The sequence below is a fragment of the Equus asinus genome, chromosome 6 (assembly GCF_041296235.1).
Source record: "Equus asinus isolate D_3611 breed Donkey chromosome 6, EquAss-T2T_v2, whole genome shotgun sequence".
NCBI classification, from domain to species: Eukaryota; Metazoa; Chordata; class Mammalia; order Perissodactyla; family Equidae; genus Equus; species Equus asinus.
Genome location: NC_091795.1, coordinates 45,007,148 through 45,032,422, shown reverse-complemented (window position 1 = coordinate 45,032,422; position 25,275 = coordinate 45,007,148). Strand labels below are relative to the sequence as shown.

Below are 25,275 nucleotides of genomic sequence, written 5' to 3'. Positions count from 1 at the left end.
AGCTTTTCCAGGATCTCAAGAATAATTCCTAAACCAGGACAATTTCCACCAATAAGGTTTTCTTGTTCGTTTTCCCTTTCTTTTCACCATTTTTTTCTTCTCTTTAGGACAATGATTTTCTCTATGGTAATAAAAATTTACATAGAGTAAATATTCAGCCCCACTGTGCTTTTAATGTCTCCAACGTTAGCAAAGAGCGGATTGTTTCTCTTTGCAGTTCCCTATTCTGATCTTCCACCCTAGTGAGGGGAAGAGGATGTGATCATGCGATCGCCAGCAGACGGGAAATTGTGAAAGTGACTTCGCTCTAGAAAAGCAGCCCACAACTGCCTCGGCTCTCAGAGGAGGCTGAGCTTCTGCGAGGACTCATCTGAGAGCAGACCCCGCCACCTGTTTGTCCCTCCGACATGGAACCGAAGCGGATCAGGGAGGGTTACCTTGTGAAGAGGGTAAGTGGAAGTGACACCTTCAAGAGTTGTCACTGGCGATAGGGTGGGGAGGATTGAAGTCCAGCTTCGGACTCTCTACCGCTCATCTTAGGAATGTTTAGTGCTGCACCGACAGGGTTGAAATAGGAGAGCATTGCAGCATGTAGAATGTTGGAGAGGAGGAGGCCAGTACGTGTTCTACCTAATTCTGGTTCTCAAAGGTGAACTAATCCAGCTCAGGCATCCACACAGCTTGATCTTGTGGGACTGAGAATTGCAGGCTGCAAAGTCTGCAAGGTGGGAGCCTAAGCGAAACCCCTCATGATTTAGCGCATCCTTTTCAAGAGACACACATGTGTGTTATGCTAGAAGACTCAAACTCTTCTGCTTTGGAGAGACTATTCATTTGTTATTTAAATTGCCCACCCCCTCTTTTTTTTTTTTTTTGGAAAGGAGGAAGAAGAAACTGACTAAAGATAAGGTGATATAATGGTATAGTAATTGTAGCTTATTTCTTGGGCCATCTTCTTAGAATTGTTGCATTGAAAACTTAATTGTTTCTATTGGGCTGAAATCGCTTCATTCACATTCTTTGTGAATTTATATGCCGTGCCCTTAGGGTGGTAGATAGATGCACCATTTCAAAGATTAGGAAATAGGGACATAAATGTACTCAAAAATGCTTTGTCTTTCTGGTACGGCATCAGGAAACTGAATTTTGTTAACACTGTTGGTTTTTCTTCTGATGGTGGGCGTGTGCCGCGTCACTGTGAAACTCCCAGGGTGATGAATTCACACACAGAGCTCACTGGTATCCTGTGGTCAACACCCCTACAAACCAGTACACTCACGCTGATCTAAGTGAGCTTAGAATGTCAGAAATGAACTGAAATCAGTACATTCCTTCAAATGCCCAGCTTTTTAATTGAACAAGCACCTAATGTGAATGTTTTAGGCCATTCATTGGTTTAACATTTTAGCCTAAAATATTCTACTTCTAGGGACGTTAAGGAGCACATTTTGCTGCCTGATTCTGTTTTGATTTAAAGCTGAAAGGGACCTTAGGTTTTCTGGCGTCATCCCCTCATTTCCAGAAGAGGAAACTGAGACCCAGAAGTGGGTGACTGCCCAGTCACATGGCTGTGACAGGGTTGGGACCAGAAACTGACTCTCTGACTCCTGGGTTTCTGACTTATGGCACTGAGCTCTTTTCAATACACCAGGGTTTTCTTAGAATAAATTTAATCTGTTAGGGTTTGTAATCTTTGTATGGTAGTGAGGGTTATGAATGGATGCTGGGGAATAAATAAGCCCTCAGCTGATATTTTCTCTCGCTAGCCATAGTTTGAAACATCCTTTGGGAAAGACACACGTATATACACAGAGGCGTATGTAGATTCTTTGCAATAGGCACCATACTCTCTTTGAGAATTAAGGATAATTAATGTTGACATTTCTTTCCTGATTGCTTGGGCTAGTATCTTGAGAAGAGCAAGTGAATGGGAACATTTTCTACAAAGGTGTTTTTTTTTCTTTAACAATTAACACATATTGCAATAAAATGTATTGTTTGCATACTCATATTTAAAACTCTATAAATCACACACGAAAAATAGAAGACTAAATCTCTGATAAGTGAGGCTGCCCCACTAAAAAATGGGGATGAAAGAGTTAGGGTTGCCAAGCATATGGACTTAAATTAATAAATACTTTTTAATCCATGAGACTAATTCTCTCAGGACATGGCTTATAAAAGTCAGTTTAGGAAATGTAGCTAGAAAAGAACCATAGTGAATGAAATTTCATATCCCTATTTTTACAGTTTACATCTTCCGTAATTTTCATGTCTATCATTTGCATCTTCCATAGTTTTTCCATTTTTCTCCAGGAGCTTTTGAACTCCCTGTTACAGCATAGTAAGATTCTCTAACTTGTCCTCTTTAAAAAATGCTTGGTTCAGAAGTATTCCCTTTGTCAGCTGCAGAACTACACCTGAAGCCAGAATTTCCCAGCAAGGTGCTAAAGTTCTTAATTTCGTTAGACATTAAGTTTCTTTCAGTTACTTTATCTATGTGGATTAAAACTGTATGTGTCAGGAACCTAGCACATGGCAGAGGCTATTTCGGTGGCAATCATTATTAGTATCAGTATCGACATACTTCACTTCAATAGTAAGGGTCCTCTTCTCAAAGCTAATGGGGATTTGTACTGGTTCCTGGATTGGTTGCCAACTTAATAGTGAAGAAAGGACCATGACAATCTTTCTCTAACAAGGGTGTGAGATGCCTTGACTGTGGGTATTGATGTCAAAGCATGACAGGCAATGGCATATGAATCTCCTTCCGTTTATGTTTTTTTCTCATGCAGTTTAAGATGCCTGGGTGGTGATGAAGAATATCTTTCTCCTTATGTCTTGTTATATGAAATAATTTTAGGAGAAAAAGGTGTTTTGGGTGGAAAAAATACAACATTAGAAAATGCTTGTGCAAGGATTTTGTCAAGTCAGAAATCTTGGGGTCAACAGTCAATGGCATTGACTACAAAATGGCTATTCTTGGGGCTGGCCCCGAGGCCAAGTGGTTAAGTTGGCGTGCTCCACTTCAGGCGGCCCAGGGTTTCACCGGTTCGGATTCTGGGCGCGGACATGGCACTGCTCGTCAGACCATGCTGAGGCGGCGTCCCACATGCCCCAACTGGAAGGACTCACAACTAAAATATGCAACTGACTGCTGGAGGGATTTGGGGATGAAAAGCAGGGAAAAAAAAAAAAAGATTGGCAACAGTTGTTACACAAAGAGCCGTGCCTATCTATGTTCCATGTGGTCCTCATGGGCTCGGAGTGCAGTGATTTTCTTTCCCAAAGCACTGTTGTTGTGGTGGGTGGTACCCAGGAGAACCTCATGCCAGAATGACATCACAGGATTGCCTACAAACTGTGTAGTCTTATCTGTCTATGTGGTTACCATTTTTTGAGCACCTACAAGCTAAGCCCCTTAAGTATATTATCTCATTTAATCTTTACAACAATGGGAAGTAGGTACTATATTATCTTCATTTTACAGGTGAGGAGACCAATGTTGGGAAAAATTAAGTAACTTGCCTAAGGCCACACAGTCTGGATGAGGCAAAGTTAAGATTTGAACCCACATCCCTAAGATTCCAGAAATCATGCTGTTAAGTGTTCTGTGCCATTTCTCTATTGCTCACCTACTATGGTTTTATTGAGAAACTGTCCAACCTGAAAGAGTCTATTAATGTAAAAAGTGTACTACTGAATAGATTAGGTTCCTTGCCTTTAAAGAACTTAAATAGGCACCAAATGACCATTTATCTGGCATGCTATACAAGTGATTCATGGATCTGGCTGCAAGACTAAGGGAGAGGATCTACGATACAGAAGAGATAAGAACTTAATTTAATGCAACATCAACTTAAAATAACATGTCCCATGAGTGTGGGAGAATAATGATGCTAACTCACAGTTCTGCTTTAGTTAGATACGTAATTTTGACGACAATGTCATCTTCCTTTGAATTCCAGCTATGTGTCAACGTATGAAAAGAGAAGTTTGTGGGAAAGGAGAAGTTAAAGGAGGTGTCTTCAGTCCGTGGGAGGTGCCTGGGAGGGGTTCTAAACACCAAAATCAAATTGCCTCACCCCTCAGCAATGAGTCGTGGCTTTCTTCAGTGAAGCTGCACGTACACAGGAAGGCGTGCCCCAGTTGGTGCATTCATCACACTAACTAGAGTCATCGCTCAAGGTCACTCTCTCCCCTGTTAGACTGTGAACTGTTTGAGAGTAGAGTCTGCGTCTTGTTCATTTTTATATCCCAACACTCAAGGAGCTGCTCTATCATTATTTGTTGATTGAACACGTATCAAAGAAAGAAACTTGCGTAATATAGACTCATCCAAGCCAAGGAATCAAGGGTCCATATTTATAGTAATTTTAATGTACTAAAAAATTTCCAATGGGGTATTCATTTTCAGATGATCATGTTAAATCTGTTTTAAGATTTATTTATTTTTAGCTTGCGGGTGAGACCCAAGTGTTGGCAGGGGCATCTGGAAATAGAAGACTAAAGGGATAGTAGGCACCACAGGCTTTCTGGAAGGGATGTGTAGAATCTCAGGGGTGAAAGGAATGTTCACTGTTTCAATAAATATTTAATTGAACTTCCCGTCTGGAGCCTGCATTTCTTTTACTAATCTGTTTTGAACAAGCATGCTTGAATATCTCTTGTAACAGGGAACTCACTAATTTAAATTTCTCCCTTAAATTGTGCAGCAAACTGGATTTTCCTGAAACTTTTGCCAGTTGGGACTTCAAAACAATCTATGACAATGTTTCACACCTTTGAAGACAGTCCGCTTCTGCTCTACCTGTCCCTTTTTTTTTTTGGCAGGGAAAGAGTCACCCTGAGCTAACATCTGTTGCCAATCTTCCTCTTTTCATTTTCCTCCCCAAACCCTGAGTACATGGTTGTATGTCCTAGTTGTAAGTTGTTCCAGTTCTTCTATGTGAGCTGCTGCCACAGCATGGCAACTGGCAGATGGGCGGTGTGGTTCTGCGACCCAGGAAGTGAATCCGGGCCATTGAAGAGGTGGTGAGCACTGAACTTTGATCACTAGGCCATCAGGGCTGGCTCTGCCTGTCCGTTTTTGGGCTAACACCTAGCCAGTTCCTTCTACAATTCCCCAGGACAGATGCCATCTTGTCACTCTCTTTTGAACAGGCTCCAGTTTACCTGCCGTTTTCAGTTTCCCTGAACTCAAGGTCGTTCTCGAGGTGCACCTGATAAACAGAGAATTACAAGGAATAGGTAGTATTTATTGGGTGCTTGCCATGTTCTGGTATTGCCCTAAGCAATTTACCTGGCTTATTTTCTTTAAACTCTCAATAATCCTAAGAAATAGATAGTAGTATTATCTCCCCATTTGCCAGATGTCAAAAATAAGTTTTAAAAACTTGCTCAAGGTCACATTGCTGGAAGGTGGCAGAGCTGGGATTTGAGCCTGGCCATACAGCTCCACAGCCCATGGTCACCCACTGTTTAGGTTCCATTTAAAGTTAGAACAGCACTTTCCTCGCTTTAGAGCCTATGTTTCTATTTAGATAGAAAATAACGACTCTAGTGTTTCTGACAGCCCACCTCAAACTGCTGACTTATAGAGCCCCTTTTTCTCACATGCCCATTTCCCCAAATCTTCACCAAGACATTTTATAAATATTTACAAAAAAAATCTCATTAAAGGAAAAGAATATGTCTTACTTAATTCTAATTTGCATTTCTTTGAATGCTGTTGAAGAGTGCATTTTTATGTTTATTGGACCCGGAAATTTCTTCTTTTGAGAATTACCTGTTGATATGCTGTGCTCATTTAAAACAATTGAGAGTGTTTGTATATTTCTTTTTTTTTAAAAGATTTTATTTTTCCTTTTTTCTCCCCAAAGCCCCTCAGTACATAGTTGTGTATTGTTAGTTGTGGGTCCTTCTGGTTGTGGCATGTGGGACGCCACCTCAGCGTGGCTTGATGAGTGGTGCCATGTCTGTGCCCAGGATCCGAACCAGCAAAATCCTGGGCTGCTGAAGTGGAGCACACGAACTTAGCCACTCGGCCACGGGGCCAGCCCCCTGTATATTTCTTATTGATTCTAAAGAGTTTTAAAGAATACATTAAGGATATTAACCTTTAATTATATGGTAAGATATTATTAATATCCACACATTTTTATTTGCTTTTCAGTTGTGGCAGTTTTTGTTTTTTTTACTGTACAGAAGTTCAATTTTTTTATAGAGTCAAATATGTTGTCCTTTAAGATTTCTTCTTTTGATGTCATACAATGTCAGACTTCTCTGCACTAAGCTATACCAGTCCCGTGATGATGAGCAATTATTCACTGGGAAACTTTAAATCTGACTCAGCATCTAACATCTGCCCCTTGAGACACGTAATCGTATAGGTTTTGGTCTATAATGGGAAAAAATAGATGGATGCTATATATATATATGCATAAAATCATAAAACATATCTGTTATATATATGTAAAATCATATTATGACGTGATTTATGATTGAGATATATATGATTTTATATATATATGAGATTATACGTATAACTAGCTAAGTGCCTAAAAAAATCGATTTAGATTCCAGAATTACTCAAAGTTATGTAAGAACCAAAATGAAGATGGTGTGTGAAGGGAAGTGGAAAGAGTGTAACATTGGGAATCAGGAGGCCTGGATTGTAGTCCCAGTCGTATGTTAACTGGTCAGGTGTGCTGGGCCTGGTCCCTTAACTGGGCCTCAAGTTTCTTCCCTACATGATGAGAGTGTTCATAGATGATCCTCAATGCCTTTCCAGCATGGGCGTTCCATGATCGCACTTCCAGAGTTGCTCCTGGGTGAGCACCAAGAGGATCGGAGACAGAAAGGGGTAAATGTAAGGGTAGCCGAGGGGAGGTGCTGTCAGGTCGCTGGACTGAGAAGCTGGCGGCTGCAGCAATGGCTGAGAGGAGAGAGATCACCCATCATTCCATCATTCTAACCTAACTAACCACTACCAACCCTGGAGGAAAGTTTCCACTTTATAGGTGGTCCTAGTTCTCTTGTTTTACAGAGTATCAGCCTCCTTCGTGTGCATAATGACCTTAAATCCCAAATGACACATCCTCCACTGAGTGCTGAGTGAGCTGACAGACCCCTGAGGCTACATTTGAATGAGGAAAGCACAAGCTCGTTTTGAACAGTTGGCTCCAGACTAGCTTTATTTTAATTGTCAGTAGAAGGAATGCGGTGCTGGCTGACCTCTCCCAATTTATCCCAATTGCAAGGTCAAAAGCCCTGAGTGACTGGCAGTTATTAACCTTTGATGGGCCTGAGGTAGAACATAAAATTTTAGACTTGAAAGGCATTTTAGCAGTCATCTAGACCAGCTTCTTACTCCTAGCTTTTGAATATATCTTTTATTATTTTTAGTTATTTTAATTTTTTATTAAAGAGACGTCTATATATTTCCCTAATAGTATATCCCAAATTTTAATATATAGTAGTGTCATGTGTTCTTCATGAATTCATTAATTTTTCCCAATTATTTTGAAAAAAATTCAAACCCACAGAGAAATGGGAAAAATAGTATGACTACCTAGATTTATTAATTTTTAACACTACCGCATTTGCTTTATCTCTCCCTATCTCTATATTTTTATATAAAGATACACATATATTTTTATGCTGAGCTATTTGAGAATAAGTTGTAGACATCATACCACCTCATTCCTAAATACTTCAACACGTATCTTCTAGGAATTAGACATTCTGCAGCGTTTTCCAAGTTGGATGTACCATTTTGCATCCTGCCAGGATGTATGGGAGTTCCAGTTATTATCCTTGCCAAGTCTTGCTTTTCTCATTGTTTTAAAATTTTAGATACTCTAATGGGTGTGCAGAAGTATCTCAGTGTGGTTTTAATCTGTATTTTCCTGATGAATAATGATGTTGAACACATTTTCAGAGGTTTTGTGGATATTCTCTTTAATGAAACGTCTCTTCCTGTCTTTTGCCTATTTTAAAAGTAGATTATATTTTTCTTATTGATTTGTAGAAGCCCTTTGTATTCTGGATATGAGTTTCTCTCAGATAGATGTAAAACAGAAAGGCATTTGATTGAAATTACTTCATGTGTTGGTATAGTGTCTGACCTTGCCCGTTTTTTGAAAAAGGGAAAAAATCCAGTATTATTATGGATAGTTATTCTGCCTGTGCAGAAAACAGACAGTGTGTTTTAATTAAAAAAATTTTTTTAGTAACTAAAACAAAGGAAACAGTTGGACAAGCAACATGATACTACCACAAGTATTTATCATCTTTACACAAATAGTCTTCCTTTTGGGCAACTGGACCTTTATACAGAGGCTCTTTGTATTTTCAGATAAGCAGCAGGATCTGCTGGAAACTGGATGTTAATTCTATTTTGTGGTAGTCATGATGAGCTGACATCATGGGTCCAAAGATGAGAGGCAAAGAACCCTAATCTCTTCCTTTCCCAAAGCTCTCCCAAAATATAGACAGTAAAGAGAGACTCTCTTGATCTACTCAGAATGGTTAATTTATGGCTGCAGGGGCAGGTGGCATTAACCCAAAGTGAAAACTTTTTAAGTAAGGATTTTCCTGAAGGCTACATTGACATGGATAACATCACTCTGGGAGAACAGACCGTTTTGCAAGTGATTTTCATACAACTTAGCCATGCCCATGCACAAGGCTGCTCTCTGAGTTTCTTCTTGACATTTATATTTGGATAAAATGTGATTAAACCAAGGGATGGAAGCAACTGCAGCTGGCATGCCACCATTTATGGTCTCCATGCCCATAGTTGACACAACTATTGGATCGTGACACTTTTCCAGTGAGTCCAGCCTCAGGCATCAGCTATTATTCAGTCTGAGTTGGCACTTGAGATAGAATCTATCTGTCATTCCCATGTTGAACTGAACACAATGGGCAGGGTTGGGAACAGAAAATAAGCCACAGAAAGTCAGCCTGAAATGCACAAGAAGGAGATAGGAATCATACCATATTCCCTTGGTAACAGCCTATGAGAGGCTTATGGGCTGATTATAAACGTGTATTCATTTTATCTTTAAATTTTTTTTTTAAGTTTCAGCAGAATGGCAGTCTCCTTCTCCCCTGAAGTCTGCTTTCCTAGCAGCCTGGTTACACAAATGTGGGTCATCTGCGTCCACACTGGCCAAAGCTAGGCTGTTTACCAAATCCTGCACCAGCTATAGAATAGTTTCAGAAAACATTATTACACAGCTCTTTTGTTGTCATTGCAGGGGAGCGTGTTCAACACCTGGAAACCCATGTGGGTTGTATTGTTAGAAGATGGAATTGAATTCTATAAGAAGAAAAGTGACAACAGCCCCAAAGGAATGATTCCCCTGAAAGGAAGCACATTGACTAGCCCTTGTCAGGACTTTGGGAAAAGGATGGTGAGTTGACATCACTAAAACAATGAATGCCATGTCAGGTACTGATCTTTGAGCTTGTGCATAGCCTACAATGTGAATGGTGCTCCTTGGGCCAGTCCTTCTCACCACAACCCAAACTCCACTCTGGGCCTTTGGGTCTCTCTTGGCCAAGCACTTCCAGAATGGGGTTGGGTTCAACTACTGTGCTTCATAAGGGACCTCAGTCCCTTGAAAAGAGTCATTCCTAATGGGATGTTTTTTGATTTTCAGTTTGTGTTTAAGATCACTACGACCAAACAGCAGGACCACTTCTTCCAAGCAGCCTTCCTGGAGGAGAGAGATGCCTGGGTTCGGGATATCAAGAAGGCCATTAAATGCATTGAAGGAGGCCAGAAGTTTGCGAGGAAATCCACCAGGAGGTCCATTCGGCTGCCAGAAACCATTGACTTGGGGTGATTTTCTTTATTTGCTTCCTTCTACCCCTTCTTCCCCTCCTCCCCTCTTTGAGGAAACCTCACAACAGATCCTGGTCCAAGGCTTGCTTTGGTCCCCTGTGAAGGCTGTAGCCGCTCTTCTGGGTCGACACCGGCTGTTGGAGTACTAAGATGTTTACCTGGGTCTGAAGGAGTGATCATGGCTTCTCCAATGCCTGAAAGCTGAGGAGAGGAGGCTAATGCAGTATACATTCCCTCATTTTGGGTAACCTTGTCAGAGAGAAAGACAGAAAGAGACAGAGAGACAGAGAGAGAGAGAAAGAGAGAACTTATTGCATTTATGAGGTAGCCATGGTAAGTTAGTCTCGAAAGAAAGCTTCAGGATCTCTAGGTAGGTAGGAAAAGACAGGGGCTATGTGTCCAAGTAGGTAAGGTTTCAAGGTGGCCCTGGGGAAGGCGGAAACTTGTGTTCATGGCCAACCTCTCCAAGGTGGCGATTCCCAGAGAGGACCTGCCATTCTAAAATGCTTCCTACTCATCTGTCTGTTTTCATCTTCATGTAGTGCCTTGTATTTGTCCATGAAAGACGCTGAAAAAGGAGTAAAAGAACTGAACCTAGAGAAGGACAAGAAGATTTTTAATCACTGCTTCACAGGTAAAAGGCCTTGCAAGTCTGAATTGGGGCAGCTGGAGAAGGCAATATGGAGTTCTAGCTCAGCCTTATGTGTGGGGTGGGGGATGTGGAGCATGGTACATGGATGAGGTCATAGAATGCAGAGCGTGAACGTGAAAATTAAACTTCCCCAGCATGGAAACAGAAGGAAGGGTAGAAAAGAACTTTGCTGTTCAAGATAAATATTTGTAAGTTCCAGCTATGTCAATCAAAGTGACATTTTTTTTTCAATGAATGGCATTATGTTGAAATAGACAGAGAGTTGAATAAGATGATAAACAGGAATCTAGATATGCAATGTAGGATTTAAGTGACAGTGTTAGGGATGTCTGAGGTTTCACAGGGTGAGACATTAAGTGTTATGAGTTTAGGTAGATGGTGCAGTGGTTAAAAAGATGATCTTTGGAGCAAGACTGCTTTGGTTCAAATCCAGGCCCCGCAACTTACTAGCTGGAAAATCTTAAGCCAATAACTTGCCCTCTCTGTGCTTCACTTCCCTTGTCTATAAAATGGGATAATCATTGTGCTCCCTCTTTATTGGCTTTCTGTAATGTGTTTAGAACAGTGCCTGGCACACACTCAGCACCATACGGTGCAACCTCTCAATGTGGTTATTATGATTAAGAGGTCACATATCTGCATAGACAATCAAGTCTGTAAGTTCAGAAGGGAGAAAAAACTCAGGTGGTTGTTGGGATGAATAGAGGTAGTGCCTAAATTTCACCCCAAAAGATAGATAGAATTTCATTAAGTATTTGTGGGAGGGAGTTCTGATGAGGAGGCTGAGCAGAGGATGCTAAGGACAAAGTTATGGGGCAGAGATATGCAGAGTATGCATTCAGGAAAAGAAAATGACCAGCCTGCTAGGGCTGACGGTTTATTAGAGAGTAAAATGAGACATACAGTTTGGGACTGGGTTTGTCAGATGCCAGGCTTGGCTTCCTTATGCTGACAGGAGAGGTCCAGAGGGGAAAACTCTGAGAAGACACAACGGATGTAGAATCCATTCAACAGATAATCCATGAAACTGGGTCAGGTCAAGGTCAGGAAGGTGGAGGGGTAAAGGGTGTGACCTGGGGTAACAGAGTAGTCTCCATGGGAATTCAGCCTCAGAGAGTTAAAGGAGGAGTCCATTAACATCAGAAAAGTCAGGGTTAAGATTTGGGGTCAAGATACCAAGCCACCGGCAGTGGTAAGGGAAACTGACAAGAGCAAGGTGGGGCCCCAGCTCTGGCAGGCCTGAGGTCATAAGACAGAGCCTCAGGCAAAGGGAACAAGGAGGGCGTTCCAACGTAGATCAGGGCACAAGGTCCAGGCCAGCCTTGTTTCTTGTGTAACGTATTAGTCCCAGAGTATCAGACCAGAACTTCTTAAGTTCTTCCCGTTGAAGTTCATGTTGGGTTCTAGAAATGCAGATGGGGTTGAGCTTTCATGTGAGAGTCAGGTGGTCTCAGGGGAGAGACAAGTCTACAGCAGAGGCTGGGACCCAGGCACTGCTGACACGTGATGGAAGACCTTGAATGTCAGGTGACAGGGCAGCTAGACTGAACGTGCCTTTCAAACTTCAGCATGCCTGGCTGCACAAGTATGGAATCGAGGGTTAGAACACTTAAGTGGAGGCCCATTGTAGGTGTAACTCAGGCTCTAGGTCACTGAACTCTCTGAGCCTTAATTTTCTCATCCTTAAAAATGAGGTTTGCAATTACCGCACTACATCTTCTACTGGTCTCGGTGAGGATTAAAAGCAGAAACGCAGTATGTTAGTTTGTCCTTCCAGAGAAAGCAAAGTGGGCAAAAGCCTTTCGTATATGAAATGCATGGAAGGCTCACTAACCAGCTGCTCTCACTCGTGTTTCAAGGATGGTATGCCTATTGCCCTTGCTTGGATGACCCGGGACTAGCTGCCTGTTATGTTGGCTCGCGGGTTGGCTACGTTTGTAAAGAAGATGCTGCTTTCATAGGAAGCTTTGTTGTAGCCTGCTAATAATCAAATTGATGGGTCAAATTCATTTTATTCTCTTTGTAGTCCTCTCTTGAGGCAGAAGTTTGATTAAATGACTTCTCCAGGTCCCTGCTAGACTCTGCAAAGGTGTGACACTCAGTGCAAGAGATGTCGTCAAATTTCAATTTAGGACATACACACTGATCATATTATTTACTCCTTAAAAACTTGGCAATGGCTCCTCGAGGCCAAATTTCTTAACGCGTCATCAAAGCTCTCTCCACTCACTCTGTGCCTTCCTCTGCTTCTTGCCTTCTTTTGCCTTCCTTCCACCAACTCCTCCTCCTGCTCCCAAAGGGGCTGCTTCATGCCTGTGTGCCTCTGTTCACGCTGCTGCTCCTCCAGCCTGTGGGGCTGTGCTGGTTCCTCTCAGCCTCTGCCTCATGTGCCTGGCAAACATCTACTCATGTTTTAGGCCTGGGCCCAGTGTCACTTCCTCTATGAATCTTTTCTGACAGTGCACACACAGGCTTCCTTCCACTGCCCACCTCTTTCTCATCTTCCTGAGCATTTGACCCAGTAGCTCCACCGCAGCGGAGCACTGGTTACCCTGGTTACAACAGTTACTGTCACCCGTCTCTCCCTTCTAGATTCCCTGAGGGAGCCTCCCCAATACCCATCACAGTACTTAGCATTTGTTAGATGCTTAATAAATGTTTGTTCGTTAATGCAATGAATGAGTGAGTTAGCAAAAACTGTTTCTGTAAGGCATGCATTGCTCCTTAAGGAGCATGTAGATGTTTTAAAAACATTTTACACGATTCCTTTTGTTTCCAGGTATCTGTCCCATCGATTTCATTTTTCCTTCCTGAAGGAGGGAGGATGAGAGAAGTTAGACACTTGGGTGCCCTGGAGCTCTCCAAGGGTGCCTGCCAGGGGCTTGTTCTTTAGTGAAGAGAGTTAACCTTCCCTCTGATGGTCTCATCCAGGTAACTGTGTCATTGATTGGCTGGTTTCCAACCAGTCCGTTCGGAATCGCCAGGAAGGCCTCATGGTTGCCTCCTCCCTGCTCAGTGAAGGGTACCTACAGCCTGCTGGAGAGCTGTCCAAGAATGCAGCAGACGGCATTGCTGAAAACCCTTTCCTGGACAACCCCGATGCCTTCTACTACTTTGTAAGTCAGAAAAGCTGCCTGTTTTTCCTCCTGTAATGGGAGCTGCCCTCAGCAGACTCTAGGTTGATTTCAGTTCACATCCACATGTGTGAAAGGAAGGGCCCAGCCCTGCAGAGAGTTGGGAGATCCCTGGCTTGAATCCTCCCCCTCCACAACGCCTACCACCTCCAGTGAGTCAGTTTAAAGGAAAATATTACTTACTTGAGTAGTTTTCTTGGAATTAACTTTTTAAACTATTCTTCTAAGCAATAATTCTTTTATAAAAACGTATTACACCCTAGTACCTGCCAGGCACTCGCCTAGACAAGGAGATATGGCCATGAAAAAAAAATAACAGGCAAAACTGGCCCTCAGGGAACTTTCTTTCTAGAGGGTGATCTGTAAATTCACAATGTCTAGTTGTATTTTTCCAAATATACATTAAAATACATGACTCCACTCAAATGTGATTATCCTCATCCCCTCCCCCAATCACCTTGTGTACCTCCCACGGTCTGCCTACCACAGACTGGGAAATGCTATATTACACAACACAGATGCAGTCTTGGGCACGTGAGAAATGCAGCAACAGCGGATTTCTAGGGGAATTTTGGCAGCTTTGTTTCTATTTGGGGTCAGAGCACAAAAGTTAGGAAGCTACTTAAGAGAACCATCCTTCTTACGAAAATAAAGTGAATGTCTCAGAGGGAGTTTCATTTCACTTTGGGGGAAGTTCCGCTGTCAAAATTTTTTTTTCAGGCCTTTGATCTGATAATTTATAGCCATTTAGTTGTGGGATTCTAAAAATACCCATCACAGTGGCTCCTCTTCCTCTGTGTGAATCATTGCCCACCGATAGCTGAGCAAGTCCCAGCTCCCTCCTGACCACAGAGGATGAGGCTTGACACATGCTCTTGCTCTTCTCAAAGGAGAAGGGGCTGAGGCCTTAATGGAGAGCGTGTCGCCCAGTGTCATAAATTGGCCAGCTCTGCTTTCAAGGGTGTGGCCATGAGCTCCCAAGAGAAGGAAGGCTTTGAAGGAAGAAATATGCTGAGCTAGACTTAGAATATAGCTTGGGAAACCCAAGAAAATGAGAGGGTGTCAACAAGATCTCACTTAAGAGTGCATCTAGCAACAAGACACAAGCATCTAGAAATAAGAAAAGGGAGGAGGGGAAACGAGCTAACCAACGACAACCTTTAAAGTTCAGGTTAGTTGATGAACTGAAGCAGGAAAGAAAAAGAGCTGCCTTCCCTGTGGCTGGAGGGGTGGGGGAGGTAGAGATGGTCCAGGTAGCCCTACGCCTAAAATCAGTAAAGTAAACTTGCTGTTTGGTTTCCCAATAGCCAGACAGCGGGTTCTTCTGTGAGGAGAATTCCAGCGATGATGACGTGATTCTGAAAGAAGAATTCAGAGGGGTCATTATCAAACAGGGATGTTTACTGAAGCAGGTGAGTGGCCACCACTATTCTCTTCTAGCCTTTGCTCCTTACAGGTCCTTTTTATTTCTAAATGACCAAATGGTATTTCCTTTGGCCAATAGTCAACTAGAAAATGAAACCCATAGGGTAAAAGATAGACAAATAGCTAAATAGACGATCGAAGTGGCATTAGGTCAGAATGACTAATGCAGGCAGGGCAGAGATGCACCTTGAAATAGGGAAACTCCTCTTTTATCAATATCATGGGAACAAGACATGTTTGTTGTTTGTTTTTTTTGAGGAAGATTAGCCCTGAGCTAACTGCTGCCAAACCTCCTCTTTTTTGCTGAGGAAGACTGGCCCTGAGCCAACATCCGTGCCCATCTTCCTCTACTTTATATGTGGGACGCCTACCCACAGCATGGCTTGCCAAGCGGTGCCAAATCTACACCAGGGATCCGAACCAGTGAACCCTGGGCCACTGAAGTGGAACATGCAAACTTAACTGCTGTGCCACCTGGATGGCCCCTATCATGGGAACAAGAAATGTTTTAAGAAAAATATTTCTTAAATATTGCCCTTTTCATTAGCTGGAGGAAGTCAATCGGCTAAGAGATGCCATCCAAAAGACAGAGATATTGCATAGTAAAAGTACCTCCTCTCTGCAAAGTACCCAGGAAACAGAACAGGCCACATCCAGAAGAGACACATCATATACCTTTGGGAGCAAGGAACTGCCATTCCAAACTATAGGTAGGACATGCCTGAGACCACAACCAGGGCATGCCTGAGGCCAATTCTTCAGGAGTAGCAGAAGACAAAGGTCAAATTCAGTCTGAGGGCACAGCCTGAATCCTGGGAGGACATCAAGTGCAGTTGCCACACAGGTATAGGTCACTGTCAGTCTGGGAGGCAAGGGCTGGGGTGAGCCGAGAGTTCTAGTTAGTTCCCAGGTGCTGAGGCATGGGATGCTAAGAGGTGAGACAGCACAAGATGCTGGGGTTGTTTGAGGGCCAGCACCTGGGAGAAGAAGAAGTCGCAGGAAGACATGGGAATATTCAGGGTGAAACAAACTGATACTAGCACGTGGTGGCATAGAGGCCAAAGCTGCTTTATAGGGCCAACATCTTGCCTTCCTGGCTGTGCTGTGAGCTGTCTTCAAGGCACTGCTCAGTATATAATAGAGAACCTGATCACCACAGGAGATTTCCGTGCACTGTTTATAGACCCCATGGGACTGAGAGATTTGACTTATCCCATACAATAGGACTCTTAATCATCTTAGTGACTAATGAAATGGGAGAAGAAGGAAGAACCAAAGCAGAGCATGTATTTTCATTTTAAAAGAAGGATTTAAAGCTAGTGGAGACTAGGAACGGATACAGATTTTGAGTCTCGCTGGGGGAAGTGGAATATTAGTGTTGGAAAACTTTAACGTTAGGTTTTAGGAGAATAGGGTCCTAAGAAATAATACAGAAGGACTTAGGAAGAATTCGGACTGTTCTAATAACTTTTTACGTCGGGGGCCGCTGACCAGATTCAAGGCAAGGCACAGGGGCAGGGCTGACTTCTCTGGGGGAGGCTCTGGCTGCTCCTCGTTGGTCCTGTTACACATTCCTATGTCTGGGCTCACTGACTACAGGCACTAGAAGGTGGGTGTAGGAGTAACTTGGGAGGGAATTTCATTATTTCCTTACTTTGTTGATTCCTTCCACAGTTCTATGTTGTCATCAGCCATTAATGGCTTCTCTTGAGTTAGTGGATCGGACAAACCCTAGTCAAGAATAGAACCCTGGGGGCTGGTTCCGTGGCTGAGTGGTTAAGTTCGCACGCTCCGCTGCAGTGGCCTAGGGTTCGGATCCTGGGTGGGGACATGGCACCGCTCATCAGGCCACGTTGAGGCAGCGTCCCACGTCCCACAACTAGAAGGACCTGCTACTAAGATATGCAACTGTGTACAGGGGGGGTTTGGGGAGATAAAGGAGAAAAAAAAAAAAGAATAGAACCCTGAGAAAACTGAACGTGAAGGTTGGGAAGGGGTTGACAAAATCTGGGCTGGACTGGAATCATGTCTGGGTAATGGAGACCCTGGATGGTCAAAAATTGGCTGAGGTTTATGGGTGTCCGCGTGCGTGTTGAAGATAATGGGGGCTGGAAGTAGGCTTACTCTTGTGTTTTCCTTCGCCTTCCTTTGCCGGGCCTTTGATAGGCACAGTTTAGCCTTAGCTAGCCCAATTGGTGCACATTTTAATCCTCCAGGGATCTGTTAAAACTACACCCTAGGCCAATTAAATCACAGTCTCTGGATTTTACAGCTCCCCGAGAGATTCTGTTGTGTAGCTAAGGCTGAGAACAACTGAACTAACCTCTTTCTCAAAAGCTATTGTATCCTATTATCAAAACCCCGCTATTCAAACAGTCATCCTTATAAGCCTCCTTTTGACACGAAGAAAACAGAAATCTATGTGCCTTCAGGAATGTTATTCTTTTCCAATATTCTTTCCTCTAATGTTTTTGAGGGGGAGACGGAACAAAAAATCTCTTCTACTTGAATTGATGTTTCCTTTAATTTTTCCAATCTCTTAGCTTAGTTGTTTACAACCTTGGTGCATATCAACTGAGGGAGTTAAAAAAATCTTCCTCTTTAGGTGCCACAAAACTAAATCACCCTTGTGCCTACCACTAGGAGTTAGCTAGGGTTAACACACACCGAAGGCGCAGCATGAGAAAGGACAGCTGTGCGCCACACCTCACGGTGGGGAAGGAGTTATGTCCAACTGGAGCTCAGTCCCCCCCTCTCCTCCTCCACTCTCCCTGTTTCTCCCATCCTAGAAGAAACAATTCTACCTGGAGGATGTAGCCAGTTTGAGGATGAATGATATTGGATTATACTCAATATAATCCTTTTTTATATAATTCATTCTGTTATGATAGTGAATAAAATATTTAGTTTCTCAACCACATGTGGATTCTTTTATGGGGAGGGACAACGTGTTATATGTGTTTTTCTTATATCTGCTGCAGAGTTCAGCATCTTCTTGGTCTATAATAGGCAATAAACATTTGTAGAGTGAGTTAAATTGAATGTAAGTAGATGACTTGGACAGATCAGCAACAATTCTTGGAACCCCAAGCATGCATGCATTCCTCAAAATCCCTCAGGAAATAGTCATTAAATGAAAGATGGCCAGATACTCACTTACTAATATTAAATTCTTCAGTGCATCACATTGTGATGCCTGTGAGGGCTTAAAGAGAGTACGGTAGTGGGCCATGGATGACTGATTTCACATCCTCCTGTTATCTTCCTCTTTCATGGATTCATGAGGACTTGGTATTCACACAGTGATTGCGTAAGAGAACATGACACGTGTATCTGCAGGTCAGGAGGAAGCGATGTGGGGCAGAAACGTTAGGTTCTCATCTTACGGGCAGCATTAGCTAAGGCAAAAAGCAGGAATTCATAAAAAGTATTTTAGAAATTGATGCTTTGCAAAAGCCATTCTGGCTATGATATTGCAGACGGAAATATTCTCTGTTCTCCTATATGACTCTCCAGGTTTCCTGGCTCCATTCTTCAGGCAAGTAAAAGGCTCTTTGGAGATGAGTTCCTCGAGCAAATGCTCAGCCAAATAACTGTAGACCCATGCTTGAAAGCTCTCTTTAAACTCCTCTGACTTGGTGTTATGAAGGAGGCACTGTTTGCTAAGATCACATATGTTTCATTGCTTTCTGTACAAGCACAATGAAAAATATTGGAAAATTTGCATATGTATGTGCTTGTCAATATGTGTCAATTTGTTATAATTAACAAATTATATTCTTTGTATTGGAAAGATAGAAACTATACATCTTCTAATCTAATTTTTTTTGGCTTTTAGAGTTTAAGTAATTTGAGTTTCTTGTGGGAAATCATAGAATCAGGTTTACCATGACATTAAAAGAAACCGCTATAAGCTAATTGAAATAACTGAGTAATTCAAGGTAATTACAAACAGATATCAAGGCACAGTGCTGGGCAGTGGAGGAACAAAGATAAACAAGACACAAATCTTGCCCTCAAAACCCCTAGTCCAGATGATGGCAGTGTTTAATTCTGTTGGAAAAGGCCAAGTCCTATTCTTTTCATCATGTCTGTCACAGTAACTATTCCTTCCCATTTCATTGCTGCTACCTAATGTTAGTCCCTAAAAATTTTATGCCTGGGTTGTTGCAGTCATTTCTTAATGACCTCCTTTTTACCTTGTTTTCTTTCCTTAGCTTATCTTTAACCTTGCCAGCTGGTCCATCCTGTATGTTTTCACCATATTAATCTTCCTAAAATGTGATTGTAATTTTTTCACTTCTCCCTCAAAAGCCATCAGTGACAACTCCCACCTTTTATTTTTACTAAGTCTCTTTCTACTTTTCCAACCTTGCCTCTGCTGCTCCTCATGAACCCTGCCTTCTAGCCGGAAGGTCTTATTCACCAAAGTCTGAATATGCCTTGTGCATTCCCACTGCTGCTTTTTTCTTGTCAGTAGTCTTCCCATCCACCTCCTTGTCACCCATCTAATTCCTCTATGTCCCAGGTGGATAAGTATAGGTCTTTATGAGCTTTCTTTGACACCCCCAACCCACAATTACCTATCTTTCATTTAATTCTTTTGAAACCTATTATCTATATCAATTATTGGATTTGGACATTTGATATTTTATATTTCTACATAGGTTATAAACTCTTTGAAGAGCAGGACTGTGTCTGAAATCTCTTTACAGCCCCTATATTACCTAATGTAGTACATTGCATATAGTATTGTTTTATTCATATAATGCTAAAGCTGGAAGACAGTCTTAGAAATAATTTAATCCATAACTTAATAACAATCCAAATTGTACCACTGGCTCTGGTACTATTACTCTGACAAAGATTTGCTTGGGGTCTGGTTCTCCTAGAGTTAGGATTTCATCTTTCTTCTCTTTTTTTCAATTCAGCACGGATTTATTACATTGGTACTGTGTGTACAGAGTGATGCTAAGAACTCATCATTCCTTGTCTTATGTTGATTCTGGATACAGGGGCATAGGAGGAAAAATTGGAAGGTGAGGAAGTTCGTTCTGAGAGAAGACCCTGCATATGTGCACTACTACGACCCTGCTGGGGTAAGATTCCGTGGTTGATAAATCTATTCCACTAGAAGCCCCCACTGCACCTTCTCACTGGGCTTCCCATTCCCCTTTCTGCTCTGTTGATGTCCCCTTTTCCTCTTTGCCCTCCTGCTTTTTATCCTGCCCTCCTCTGCCTTTTCCTGTCTCCTCTTATGGCAAAGGTCTGAGATCTTAGGCTTTGAGGTCAGCATAAGCTCAGGCATGAAAAAAAATATCACTGGATTGTCATTTATTTGGTCAGCTCAACATAATCTTTTTTTGTTTGCCCCAATCTGATATTTTCAGAGGAGCTCAACCAGTCCAACACTTCGCTCTTGGTTTAATATGCAAAAAAGTGTTGATTCCTCTTCCAGGCCGACCTGGATGAGAGCATTAACTCCAGCCGTTTGGGCTGTTGATTATTCAGAACAGGGCTTTTTCCTCAATAAAATGGGCCCACTCTTGAGTGTAAAGACAACTCCGTCTGTTCTGGTCCTCAGGCTCTGCTGGCAGTGTAGGGCTCTGATTTTTTCCCGTGAGGGTTATAATACTATGTCAGCTGCATGGGGCTGAAAAGCTCTGGAAACACGCAGCTCTTCTCTCATGGGACGTGGAGATTCAGCCTCTCCACCTCCCCTGCCACTTCCTTCCGAATATGAAGCTCAGAGTGACTTGTGTCTCCTCATCCAGCTTTCCCGGGTAAACTGGGGGGCGGAGGATCTGGAAAGGGTTTCCTTTAATCTCCTTCTGCTCTTATCTGTTTTGGGGGCCTGATCTATACCAGAGTGACTCTGTGTGGCTTTTGCACCAAGAAGATAAGGTTGGTTTCCAAAGTACATACACTGTGTACACACACCACGGTACAGAGTGCGTACTTTGGAAAGATAACGAAGGATTCGTCTCTCTTCTAGGGGGAAGAGCCCCTGGGAGCGATTCACTTGAGAGGCTGCGTGGTGACTTCAGTGGAGGGCAACCCAGATGGTAAGAATGAATTTTTGTTTGAGGGAGGTGTGTCTACTCAGGCTCCCTTCTCACACCTGGACATCCAGGGCCAACAGCAATCAGTCGTTCACTCAATCAGGCAGAAGCATGAAAGCATTTCTATCTGAAAACCTGGGAGAAACCAAGAACTGTTCTCTCCCAGCTGCTGCCCTGGCTCTCCCCTGGGTGCTGGGGAGTTGGAGTGGCTTTGTGGAGGCCCAGAGTAAATCCTTGAGCAATGTGGAGAAAGATCCTTCACACCGGAACCAGCTTAGATGGAGAGAATTGTTACCTCCTGACACCTGTAACTGAGCCACGACACTCCTTAAAGGGGGCCTTTTACATACGCACATCAGGGAATCTCCCACAACACAGGGAACATGGGTGCAGCGAGGCGGTGTGGGGAGTGGAAAGTGCGCCTGGGTTGTAGGGAAGTCTGTGCAGTCGCTTAGTGGCAGGACCTTGGCTGGATCGCCTAACTGATGTGGGTCTAACTCATCCTCAGAGAATGAGGGGGTCACACCAGAGGACCTCTGGGTCCTAGGTCACAAGCCTGTGATTTGGTGCATGGAATACCCATGCTGGTGTAGACTGGCTCCTCAGGTGCCGAATGAGTGGTCTCACTGGGGAGGTGTGGTTTAGACATCCAACCCCGGTTTCACTCCTCACTTTGGGTTTATGATATTTTAGAGGCTGACAGGAAAACACTACAGCTGCGAAAGCCTAGATTTTTACTGCCCCTGCGTTGACTCACTCGCGTCTGCACACAGAGCTATGCTTTAGTTTTGGGGTAGGAAGCGTGCTGCTTTTTGATTTGAGGTGGATGTTTTAAGTCTTGTCACAGTCTTGGCCAGTTGACTGCCTTCTCGTTTTTCAGCAGAGACTCTAACTTAGCTGTGATGAAAATAAGTTCAGGCTATACTGGTGGTACTGGCAGTGGGTCTCGTGTTTGGTTTTTTTTTTTTTTAATATATTAGGGTCGGCCCTTGGTTTATATTATGAGCAGAGGAAAGGTGCTCATTAGACACTATTAGAGGTTACTCATTAAACACTATTGGTGTGCAAAAGTGAGGAATTTGCTTCTAAATTATTAAAGAAAATGTCTTGTTCAGTGTTTTACTTATTTCTTAAGTGTACACACACACACAATCATACTATGCACCTATCTATATAAATACAATATTTATAATTATACAATGAATATATATATGATCATACAATGATGGCAAGTTTGAAAACCACATATTTCATTTTCTTAAAACACTCAAAAAACAGGGATTTCACTCCTTACAGAAGGTGGGTGAACCAGGCAACCTTTCTGGTGCCCGTGTGCACTATCATTCTCTTGCTCTTTCACCAGGCAAGAAGAGTGAAGAAGAGAACCTCTTTGAGATCATCACGGCGGATGAAGTTCATTATTTCTTGCAAGCGGCCACCCCCAAGGAGCGCACCGAGTGGATCAAAGCCATCCAGGTGGCCTCTCGGACTGGGAAGTGAGGGCACACCTGCAGCTCCTCATCACGCTCCCAAGGGAACTCCACGGATAAACTCGGTCCAGGGCCTGTCCACTTCTGGTGACAAGTCAACGAGAACGGGCCCAGGGGTGGGGAATTTTCATCTGCAGGGGTTCCGAATGTAACTAACCACATGCCGCGTGATGTTCACCTGCCCAGACCACATCGCTCCCTTAAGTCTTTCTGCCACTCTCCGCACCCCACACACAAGCTGTGTGGCCTGGTGTGCTGCTTAATCTCTCCAGGCCTCAGGTGCCTTTTCTGGACAACACAAGAATTGAATTAGAAGATCCCTGAGGGCCTCCCTAGCTTAAAGACCCAAAGCCCTGTGATTCTAATACCCATGGAAGTCAAAGTGCTTCCACTTGTCCAGCTGATGTCCCTCCTTGGCTAAGTCTTAGCCCTCAGAACCTGAGACAACTCTTCTCTTTAAAACTGTTCCCAATCTGTCCTAAGAGTACTAGGCAGAAACCTCTTCTGTTCTCTTTCGCCACCTTGCCTTGTTCTTGGCCACGAGATCACGTATCAGAATGAAGGAGAACTCTCTTCTTCCTTCCTCACTCCACCCAGAAAGCTGCTGAGAGCCAGCGCTGCAGTGGTGACTTGGGTTGAAGCCTTCTATCACTTACTCCACCCTGGACAGTTCTGTCTTCTGAGAAAAAGACCTGGAAAAGCCAAGAGTAACTGAGGGTCCTTTCCATGCCTTGCAGTCACTCAGCCTAGTGGTATTCCACTCTCACTTGAGGCTGATCTGAGAAGAGTCTATCTTTGTCCCTTTCTGGAGCATTTCTCTACCACTTATAATTAGAAGGAGGATCTCCAAATCTTCAAGATTCTGTTTCATTTGGGTGTTTGCAGAAAAAAGTGGGCAGATGGCTTCCCTCCATGGGTTCTCTCCATGGGTGGTGGGCCTGGGCACCTGGCTGGCTAGTGTGTCCCCTGCAGCTGCAGAGGGGGCAGGGCTGGACCACAGGCTGGCAGATTGAATGATGGGTTTATATGAAGACAGCGCTGAAGGGACTTCAGTCCATTCAGAGCTCGCGGAGGTGGCCCTGAACATTGTGAGCACCTTCAGTTCTCCAGTTGATGACACTGTGATTGTGCCTGAGCTTTAAGCGCAAGCTGTAGCAGCTCCTGCTTGGCCTTTGAGGGGCCTCATGAACCCACCAACCAGGGTGGTCTGACCTAGATTCAAACTGGGTACCTGTTTTCAGTTTTTGACCTTGTCCACTAATAAGTGATTCTAATCCAAACTTGCATGTGTGTGAAGGAGTACTTTCCAACTTCAGATTTTTAATTGTAAGGCCCCCGTGAGGAAAGAAGAGTAGGAAATTCTTCCTGATTTTATCAACTCCTTTCTTTCCCTCCCCTAATTCCACACAATTTCCATGAGACTATTCCTACTCCTCGATGGCTTTATCAATGGCCTAATGATAAAAGACTGTCTTTTCTCTGATTCTTTAATCAACTGTCTCTTAGAACACGCACAGTAGTTTTTCTACATTCCGTGTGAAAAGTATTTATTAATGTGGAGTCGACTTTATGTTTTGAAATAAACATGACCAAGTTTAGTGTCCTTTTGGTGTGATGACTCTGAAGTTTTGCCTCACATTAATGACTCTCCTTTTCTATAACCTACTTGCACTTCCTGAGGATGATACCATCTCTCATCTCTGAAATCATGCCCATGACTTTATGATTTTCTTTTTAGCAAAGTGAGTCAGGGAATAATAAAAATATGGGGGAAATAAAGATAATAAAGATATATGGGCAGCATATATTCCCTATTCCCTAAGTCTATATCTCTAATTTTTAATTTGCGAGGTCTTGTTTGTAATGTTCAGGCAAGCAAAAGAGTCTGTAAATGGTCCTTAACTATTAAGGATACAGAAAACTATTTACATTAGGGGAAAATAAGTTTCTTACTGAAGGACTGGAAGGTATGGTTGAGGAGGATGTGCACTGCTCAACTCCAGGAGGCACTATTCACATTGTAGTCTAGGTGACTGTTACTCCTTAAGATTTGCATTATACAATGTGCACATTTGTAGATGGTGGTCTGCAGAGAATGCAAAGCATCATTGTGGCTTCCTAACATGGGCAATCCATTCTTTCTGGTGTAATGAAGGTGTCACTTGCCAAAGTGGATATTTAGAGTATAGATACAGATGTTAAGTGCGAACCTCTTCGGCTTAGAAATCATGGTCAGTCCCCTTCAGGCATAGTAATAGGCAAATCCACGTGGGCCTGAGCCCAGAGGGACAGACATTTCCCTCAGTGATGTGGGTGAAGGAAAGCACAAATTGTCAGTCCTGTCTGAAGAACATTCAGAGCCAGAAGGAAAGGCTTCTTCGCATTTACCCAGGATTCTAATGTAGAGTGGGGGGAAATAAATAGTAGAATCATCAGTTGTGGAAGAATTAAGAAAGTATATAGAATGAAGGAAAATGTCGTCTTGAATCATGTGACTGACAGCAGGTCAGAAAAACAAAGCATTCAATCTGAAATATCTAACACCTTTTTGAGAAAAAAATAGAAGGGAGCATTGTAAGGTGAGAATCTTACCCGCCGGTGGAGAAGACAGTATCGATTTAAGTAAAGATGTGAAGTGTCTCTTGTAGACCGCAGA

General features: G+C 43.0%; 1 protein-coding gene across 1 annotated transcript; it reads left to right on the top strand.

Annotated features, from left to right (window-relative positions):
* Nucleotides 1-218: 218 nt before the first annotated feature.
* Nucleotides 219-24,222, top strand: PLEK (pleckstrin). The gene is made up of 9 exons (XM_014836753.3): nucleotides 219-449; nucleotides 9,267-9,422; nucleotides 9,672-9,853; nucleotides 10,399-10,490; nucleotides 13,440-13,624; nucleotides 14,950-15,054; nucleotides 20,083-20,166; nucleotides 21,063-21,132; nucleotides 22,493-24,222. Exons 1-9 carry the CDS (start codon nucleotides 408-410, stop codon nucleotides 22,627-22,629), a joined length of 1,053 nt encoding a protein of 350 aa, XP_014692239.1. The 5' UTR covers nucleotides 219-407; the 3' UTR covers nucleotides 22,630-24,222.
* Nucleotides 24,223-25,275: the final 1,053 nt, after the last annotated feature.